The 9,443-nt window shown below is 42.7% G+C and overlaps 1 protein-coding gene across 1 annotated transcript; it reads left to right on the top strand.

Annotated features, from left to right (window-relative positions):
• Positions 1-2,070: 2,070 nt before the first annotated feature.
• fezf2 (FEZ family zinc finger 2) lies at positions 2,071-9,254 on the top strand. The gene is made up of 4 exons (XM_028576750.1): positions 2,071-2,841; positions 3,418-3,552; positions 3,723-3,855; positions 8,237-9,254. The coding sequence occupies exons 1-4, from the start codon at positions 2,071-2,073 to the stop codon at positions 8,485-8,487; spliced, it is 1,290 nt and encodes a 429-aa protein (XP_028432551.1). The 3' UTR covers positions 8,488-9,254.
• The last annotated feature ends 189 nt before the right edge of the window (positions 9,255-9,443 follow it).

Raw genomic sequence — 9,443 nt, 5'->3', positions numbered from 1 at the left:
GTACTGAGCATAGTGTGTATTTCAGGCCTGTGTGTTCTTAAAGATTATAAAGCCTATATTTATTTTATTTATTTTTTTGGGGGGGGCATTTTTTAGGCTTTTATTTTCACAGGACAGATGAAGACATGGAAGGGGATAGAGAGCGGGAATGACGTGCAGCAAAGGGCCGCAGGTCGGAGTCGAACCCGCGGCCGCTGCGTCGAGGAGCAAACCTCTATGTGCGCCTGCCTGTGTGTTCTGACAACAGAGTGAAAACATTGTATTTTCCTTTGCAGGATTAATAAAGTATAACTTATTATTATTATTATTATTATTATTATTATTATTATTATTATTATTATTATTATTATTATTATTATGTATGCACCAAGGCAAAGGCGGGGTTTCAGTCTCGATTTAAAAATGTCAACTTGGTGAGCTTTTTTAACACGTCGCCCCCCCCCTAACTGGTTAGTAGTCCCTCAGGTAAAATGGCCTGCAAACACATGAATCCAACACGGCCCTTGTTGTAACTCCCACTCAGCACTGCGGATTCCAGCAAACTTCTTGTATGCCTCTTTAGAGCCTCTCTTTTCATTTGTCCTTTCTGCCCAAGCTAAGTCTCCCCCCCCTCCCCTCCCCCCACCCACCCTCTCGCTCTCCCTCTTTAATCCGTCCCTCTATTTCAGTAAGAAGAAAAAAAACACAAAACCAGGTTCACGCAGTGCTTTAGTGGCTAAAAGTGAAAGAGCTTGTGTTTTTTTTGTGTGTGTGTGTGTGTGTGTGTGTGTTTTTTTCCTCCCTTCGTTGAGTTTGAGCCTTGAATCGCTCTGGAAAATTGCTTCTTTTGAATAGAGGGTAGGAGGAACAACGTTTAATAGGATCCAAAGGGAGTCTGTGCTCTTAAACAGGTGGAAATTGGACGTCCTCGAATTTATACAAATAAGTAAGTAAGTATATAAGCCGGCGTGGAAAAGGAGGGAGCCCATCTCCGAGGATTAGCAGCTTTCTCCTGGAGGAAAAAAAAAAAAAAAAAAATCCCAAAGTGAAAAAAAAAAAAGATTACTGTGTCTGTGTTGTTAACCAAATGAAAGCAGGAGGATTTATATAACTTGTTTTCAATGCGTGTTTAACGACCACAACACAATTATGAGAATCATATTTTCACCTTTTTTTTTTTTTTTTTTTGGAGGGACATGATTTCATATGTAGCCAATGCCGCACATGCTTTTTTTTCTTCTTCTTCTTTAAAACAACGTTTTTATTCATTTGACATTGCAATTACTATTTTCAGCAACACCTGTTCCGACCCTAAACAAAATGTCTCTCTCAGAATTCTGAAAAATTACACATTGACATTAATTCTGACTCCCCCTCCTCCCCCAGAATCCATCACGATTCTTTTTTATTTATTAAAAAGAAGAAGAAGAAGAAAGAAGAAGAAGAAGAAGAAGAAGAAGAAGAAAACCCTGAATTCTCACTTGAAACTGAAAGGTGTTTCTGAGGGCTGCGTCTCCCTGTCACCCCGCGGAGAAGTCGGGGTGCCAGGCCCACTGACGTCACAGACAGCCGTGGGGGGGTGGGGGGCGGGCGCTGCCAACATGTGACACAGAGCATCTCACCCATCCGAGCACTCCGGAGGTAAACTCCAACACAGACTCAACTTGACGCGCTCGCCTTCTCCACCAGCTCCATCTATTTTCTGTCTGTCGGTCTTTTTTTTTTTCTTCTTTTTTTACACTCCTCTTCTTTTTCTTCTTGCTCTTCTTCCTCTCCCTAACGAGCCCTGTAATGTCCTGTTAATTCTGTGTGCGCTAGTTAATGAGCATTAATCCATCACCCCTGGATGCTATTGTTGCGGCGGGGGATGGCCATTTGAATGCAAATGCGTGACACCGTGACAGCAAGGTGCTTATTAAAGTGATGAGCGCTGCTGCGTGCTGTACCGGGGGACCAGCGGAGTGAGAGCAGCGGAGCGGGGTTAGCTGGAGGAGCGGGGCGGACTGGAGGAACTTCTGCACTTTTGCAAAACTAAAACAACAACAACAAAAACTGCAAGAACCACAACAATAAAAAAAAAAAATTAAAAAAATGGCAAGTTCTGCGTCTCTGGAGACGGTGATGTCCTGCGGTAGGACCGGGCCGTCCGCGGCCCCAAAGAGCCTCGCCTTCTCCATAGACCGGATCATGTCCAAGGGCTCGGAGCCGAGGGGCGCTGGAGAGGAGCGGCCGGAGGGGAGGAAGCTGCTGGGGCTCTGCTCCCCGATCCCCTGCATGATCCCGCTGCAGCCTTTCAGCTACGACCTGCAAGCCAAGGCGCTGATGAACTACTCGGAGCTGTGGAGAGCCAGCTTCCGGGGGACTTTTTGCGGCTCCGCGGCCGCTCCGTGCAAAGCCAGCTGCAGCATGTGCGCCAAGGCGGAGGCGGGCGTGAAGCAGCCGAGCCGGGTGGTGAAGCCGCAGGTGATCCAGCAGGCCGTGGCCGTGCCCGGCGGCGGCGGCGGCGGCGGCGGATGCGGCGGTTCTCTCTACTATCTCAACTACCTGGACTCTGCGTACCAGCAGCAGCCGGAGCTGCTGGCCGGACACTGGTTCTCCAGCCCGCAGGCCCACGCTTCTCTGTCGGCGCACCACAGACTCTTGCTGCTGGAGAACGCCAAGCTCGCCGGGGTGGGTGCCGAAAAGCTGCCCACGCCCCAGTACCCGCACAAGGAGCATCTGCCGGGGCAGCTGGACCAGATAGTGAAGGAGAGCCACGGCCTGAGCCCCGAGAAGAGCGGCGCCAAGACGCACAGCAAAGTCAGCGGCGGCAGCGGCGCAGACGGAAAACCCAAAAACTTTACGTGTGAAGTGTGTGGAAAGGTACGTGTTTGTTGTTTTTTTGTGTGTGTACTATAGCTAGGCTATACACACACACACACACACACACACACACACATATATATATATATATATATATATATATATATATATATATATATATATATATATATATATATATGTCTATGGTGGGTTCACATTTAGATTTTAAGATTAGAATTTAATTTAAATTCCACACTTTTTAAAATGTTTTACCTGGAAACGAAAATATAAGAAAAAAAAAGATTTATTGCGCAGGGAAGTAGAAATGACGGTTTGCTTTGGTTGATGGTGCATACTTTAAATCACACACAAAAAACATTATTTTGAAATAAACAATAAATACAGAAAGAAATAACACATACACCTACATATAATGAGCCTATATAACATTTAGTTTAGTTTAGTCCAAACGAGTTATTACAGGCAGGGAAGCACAATAAATTCCAGAGGATCTAAATGAGATCGTTTGACGCCAGCAGATTTCTAACGTCGCCCGTGTTGTTCTAATAATTGTGAATAATACCCATTTTTTTGTGTGTATTTATTTCATTTTTTATTTTTTTTGTATCTTCTTAGGTTTTTAACGCGCATTACAACCTGACCAGACACATGCCGGTGCACACCGGGGCCCGGCCCTTCGTCTGCAAGGTGTGCGGCAAAGGCTTCCGGCAGGCCAGCACGCTGTGCAGACACAAGATCATCCACACACAGGTACACACACACACACACACACACACACACACACACACACACACACACACACACACACGCGCGCGCTTGTTTCTTCCTCTGGCTTTTTCAAACTCCACATATGAGTTGATTTATTATTATTATTATTTTTTTTTAGTTTTGAATCGTTTTCCCTCTTGTTTCCGGTTCAGGAAAAGCCTCATAAATGTAACCAGTGTGGGAAGGCGTTCAACAGAAGCTCCACGCTCAACACGCACGTGCGGATCCACGCCGGGTACAAGCCTTTCGTCTGTGAGTTCTGCGGGAAAGGTTTCCACCAGAAAGGTAACCCTGCGCCCTGATCCCGTCTCTAAAAGTCTATTACAACGGAACAGTGTTATTCCAAACCCTCCTGGCACCTTTTCACATTGTAGCCGAGGCTTTATTTTATTTTTTTATTTTTTTAAAGCTTTTATTTAAATACTGCATGTATTTTAGTGTTGGCCCTAAATGGTTCAAATATTCCGAGAATATGTCGGTGCTCCAAAGTCTTTGTCTGTGCATGTTGCGTCCTAAAATGTCTTCTCAAAACGAAAAAGAAAAAAAGAATACCCTCCGCATTTGGTAAAATGATTGAATCTATTTCCAATAATAATGAACTTGTTTCAAGATGCAAGCGTTCTTTTTTTTTTTTCTCGACATCTGTTACAGTTATTGATCATATTTCTGTTTAAAGACAGTGGCGGTCTGTAGAAGAGGCCTGCTCGGTGAACAGATGAAATAATCTCACTGTGCTATTCATAAAAAAATAAGACTGTCAGGACTCCATAAGAGATAAAAAAATAAAAATAATGTCCTATTAAATATAAGAATTCCTGCCCTGTGTTTTTTTTTTTTTTCTCGTCTTTTACACAATAATGTTGCTGCGTGAGGACGGTATTTTTGGTATTTTCTTGCTGTAGTTGTATGTATTCATAGGTCGGATTAAAAAAAAAAAGTTATCATGAAAATAAAATCTGTTAATCGTAATAATAATTTAAAAAAAGTGGAGTATGTGCAGTAGGCTACTTTGACAGCCTTTAATTAGTCAGGAGTAAACCGCCCCCCCCCACCCTCCTAACAATGGCAGCTGTTTGGTCTCTGTGGAGGAATCCTCCAGTGTGTCCGCTGCATGTTGGAATAAATATGAATATGAGAGCAGCACCATATGCTGCTGATCGGAGTTTATGTGTGATAGTATAATGAGTGGTGCGGTCAGGGGGAACTGGACATGTCACTTTCCCCGGACTAATTTTCCCGGCATGCTTCAGGACGGCGGCTTTGCTCCGGGTCAGCTGCTTAGACCCCGGCGGAGCGGGGAATCGGGGGACTTGTTCCTCTTCTGTTGAGTTGTGTCGCTGCGCTTGATTCTGACTAAGTTTGACAACTTCTTGACTTGGACGTACAAATCCGGGATTAATGAAGGCTGGGGCAGAGCAGAGGAGAGGAACAGGCCTCCCCCCATCCTCTCTTTTCTTTTCTCTCTCTCTCTCTCTCTCTCTCTCTCTCTCTCTCTCTCTCTCTCTCTCTCTCTCTCTCTCTCTCTCTTCTGGTTCCCAGTAAAGTGCGGCCGTGTCTCACTTTCCCCTGCTGCTTATTCTGCAACCCTCCTTTAACCCACATGTTGTCCTCGGGTGACATTTGACCCGTTTTTCAGCGATTGTTTTTTTTGTTCTTATTCACTCAACATATGTTCCTCGGATAGATAGGCTACTCTTAAGTAAAAAAAAAGTCCTATTCCATTCCTATTTATTTTAACTAAAAAATTAGCTCCTATTTTGTCCACCAGCCAAATGGCTAGTAAGTGTTTTGACCAGCCTCTCCATAGATTACTGTTGTTTGTTTTTTTTTGGCTAGTGAGTGAAACAAATCTACCAGCCACTTACATAATGTTGACCAGTATTTCGCTGGTAGATGGTGCTAACTGTGTGTGTGTGTGTGTGTGTGTGTTGGAAACATCCAAAAAAAGTGTTCATTTTCCAGACAAGGTGCATTGTGGACTGGAAGACAACCTAAGGGTTAAACATGATCCCTGTTTTCTATATTTTATTTTTCCAAAATGTGCCAATGGGGGAGCAGATCATTCCCTTCCACATGTTGTGTATAGAGCTGTAACAATTCCAAATGTTACAAATATATATATATATATATATATATATATATATATAAGCAAGTAAAGTTTTGAATAAATGCCGGGATACATCTTTTGGTTATATATCACTGTCATGTGACCCAGATAATGTAATTACCATCAACAGGCATACCCCTTAATTTATTTAATTTAATTTATACTTTTGTATTACTCCCCAGTGGTGTAATTAAAACTTACACTCTGTTGTTATTACACACTACACACAGGCCTGAAATACACACACACACACACACACACATGCTCAGGTCTTATGCACTAATCGGGCTGTGACTGCTGGACAGGCGCCTTGAGCGGTTGGGGGGGGGGGGTGTTCAGTGCTTTGGTCAAGAGCACCTTGGCAGTGCCCAGGAGGTGAACTGGTATCTCTCCTGCTACCAGAACACACACTCCGCACTTCAGTCCGTACGGGGACTTGAACCTACGACCCTCCAGTTCTCAACACAACTCCCATTGCCACTTAGGACCTTTAAGCTAATTTTAGCAATTAATGCGGTTAAACAAAGAAACGGCGATTATGCAAAAGGAATTGTCATTTGAGAATGATGTCATTAATTGTTACAGGCAGTTGTGCAGCTTCATTTGTTTTTCAGATTTTCTTGAATGGAGTGGCATCATTTAGTAGGCCTATAGGCCTGTGCTTTGTTGTTTTTTTTATAAAAAAAGTCAGGGAACAGCAATGTTTACAGGTGGAATTAACTGGATTCCCTTGAAATAAGCCAGATGGTTTTAACGGTTCCAAGGATTTATAATGTATGGCTTTATAATTCTACGGATAATGTTTCTTAGGAAGGACGTGCTTTACTTTGTTGTTGTCTGTTTTCATCACGCGGCGGTGTAGTTAAGCTGCTGTGATTATTTTGTATTGGTCACACGTTAACCATGTGTGAGTTATCTTGCAGAGATAATAAACTTGAGGTTATGTTGGGTCAAACGCGCGTCCTAATTCCAGCCCGTTTTCCCCACAGGAACATGTCAAGTCACAGGAAGTGGCGCCAGTTTGATGTGATGGCATTCACACTGTGAAACTGCTGAAAGGATGAGTTCCTGTTTTGATAAGTGTTGTAAAAAAAAATACCAAACTGGTGGTTCTACTTTCTTCAATCTGAAGATTTTGCCCCCAACAGCGCTGGAAGGCACCGTTGGGAGGCAATGGTTATGGTTATGGTTAGATTTAGGGTTAAGGTTAAGGTTAAGGTTAAGGTTAAGGTTAAGGTTAGGGTTAGGTGCCTTGAAGGCAGCGCTGCCTGGAAGGAGCAGTTGGGGGCAAAAAAACACCATCGAGTTGACTTGAGGCTCTGGGAACGGAGATTAGATTTTGCTGTCATTTTCAGACTTTTTATAGATGAAACCATTAAAATCAATCGACACATAATCTTAAAATACACATAAAACACAAAATAAAAGTCTGGAGTTCTCGGAAGTTCAAACGAATCATGAAGGTGCTTTTTGGAAGGGGAACACAAAAGTTCAAAGGAGGAAAAAAATGGTCCATAACCCCCTAACCCTCATGCAAAAAAACTCAAGAGGCCTTTATTCAAATTAGATTAGATTAAAGAAAATAGACTATATTGATCCCAAATTGGGAAATTTCAGTGCTACAGCAGCAAAATTATAAGACACACAGCCCACCTACAGAATATACCAGAAATAATAAATAGGACAGAATACAAGAACAACTACTATTCAAAACTAAAGATAAAAAAATACAAATGAAAGAATGTACAAGCGTATATATATATATATATATATATATATATATATATATATATATATATATATATATATATATATATATATATATATACACGTGACGAATAAAAATGCACTACCTAAATGTCTCTTTCATGTCAAAATCTTAGTAATAACCTCTAATGAAAATCCCCAAATTGCAGCCATATTTTTGAGTTGTGTTTCTGTTTAATGGTCACATCCTTACTCCCTCTCATGCATGTAGGCTGTGACAAGAGCGTGTGAATGAAGCATTAAGTTGTTACATTTTACTAATTTAGTGTCCGGCTGGCTGGGGGCATGTCTTTATTTATGTAAAGGAAATTATAATAGGTTTTTCGGGGGGGTTGCACTTACATCCCCCCTGTAATTACACCTACGCTTCATCTGATGTTTAAAGTCAATAAAACAGCTTTGCCAGCCTACTTAGTGGAGTTCCACAACTCAGCATTTCCTCATTTCCTCATCCCCATTTTATGTTTTGGGCGCCTGGGTAACTCACCTGGTAGAGCGCGCGCCCATATATAGAGGTTCACTCCTCGACGCAGCGGCCGCCGGTTCGACTCCGACCTGCGGCCCTTTGCTGCATGTCATTCCCCCCTCTCTCTCACTCTCCCCTTTCATGTCTTCATCTGTACTATAAAAATAAAGACCTAAAATGGCCCTAAAAATAAATGAAAACATTTTATGTTTATTGTGTGCGTGTGTGTGTGTGTGTCCCCACCCCCCAAAACTGCAGTTAGACGAAATTTACGCCCACAGTGTTCATTGTTCCTTTTTTTTTTCTTTTCTTTTGTCATCGCCCAGGAAACTACAAGAACCACAAGCTGACGCACAGCGGCGAGAAGCAGTACAAGTGCTCCATCTGCAACAAGGCCTTCCACCAGGTGTACAACCTCACCTTCCACATGCACACGCACAACGACAAGAAGCCCTTCACCTGCGCCACCTGCGGCAAGGGCTTCTGCCGCAACTTTGACCTGAAGAAACACATCCGGAAGCTGCACGACAGCGTCTTCTCGCCAGCCACAAACGCCTCCAGAGAGCCGCAGAGCTGAGGCACGCTGCCCCATTTCCCCAAAATGAATTTCAATAATATTCCGCCTGGGACGGTTGGCCCTCAAAAAAAGAAATAATAAAACAAATATAGCTCTGCATTTGTGGCCACGTTGAGCAGTTGTGTTTTGAAAGGCCGGAGAGAAGGTGCATGGGGTAGTCCAATACAATTGGAAATAATCCCTTTAAAAAGAAGTGTGGTAATCCTGTAGGGTTTCAGATCCTGCCCAGGTGTCCCAGCAGGGATGTTGTAAAGGGAATACAGAACAGACCGGAGCACCGCTTATTACCACCGGCTCCCATTAGGGCTGCTCAGATATGGAAAACATCATCATCACGATTATTTTTTGGTCAGTTCCGAAATCACGATGATTGAACACGATTACTCATTGACTTTCTGAAAGGTGTTGCGTTTATTGAAGTGCAGAAACAGTGACTCAGTTAAACCAATGAACAGTGGGAACACCTTGAGCCCGTGACATTTCCCCACATTCAGAACACAAGACCAAATAAGAGTTTACTTGCAAAACGTATTGTGCAAAATAATCGTTTTTCTGGATTACTCTATTTTTTTGTGATCGTTAGGAGCCAAAATTTTAATCGCGATTAAAATGTTCAGTTCATTGCGCAGCCCTGTTGTCTGCACAGATTGAACTTCTTCCTGCATTGCCCGTTACGAGCATCAAACATGGGAGAAATAACCTGTCTCCACGATGGACCTGTAAATAATAGCTTATGGAAATAAACTAAATGTTATTTAAAATGTGAACCATTGCCATGTTGTGTATTTCACAGAAAAAAACTGTTAATGTGAATAAATAAGTTATAACTTATGATGAAAACTGAATGTTTGAGCCATGTTGTTTCCGGTTTTTTTTTTTTTGAAGGCATTTGGAAATAAAACAATGAACTAATGTCAACGTTGTACGAGTTCAGAAACATATACTAAGTGTGGGGT

The sequence above is a fragment of the Perca flavescens genome, chromosome 4 (assembly GCF_004354835.1).
Source record: "Perca flavescens isolate YP-PL-M2 chromosome 4, PFLA_1.0, whole genome shotgun sequence".
Lineage (NCBI taxonomy): Eukaryota > Metazoa > Chordata > Actinopteri > Perciformes > Percidae > Perca > Perca flavescens.
The sequence above is the reverse complement of the archived record's forward strand: the minus strand, read 5'-3'. Positions and strand labels throughout refer to the sequence as shown.

Bases quoted from the DNA above. Each gene is read 5' to 3' on its own strand.
- fezf2 (XM_028576750.1), top strand. From the start codon at position 2,071: ATGGCAAGTTCTGCGTCTCTGGAGACGGTGATGTCCTGCGGTAGGACC. The intron at 3,553-3,722 runs GTACACACACAC...TTTCCGGTTCAG, and splicing joins ACAAGATCATCCACACACAG to GAAAAGCCTCATAAATGTAA. The intron at 3,856-8,236 runs GTAACCCTGCGC...GTCATCGCCCAG, and splicing joins GAAAGGTTTCCACCAGAAAG to GAAACTACAAGAACCACAAG.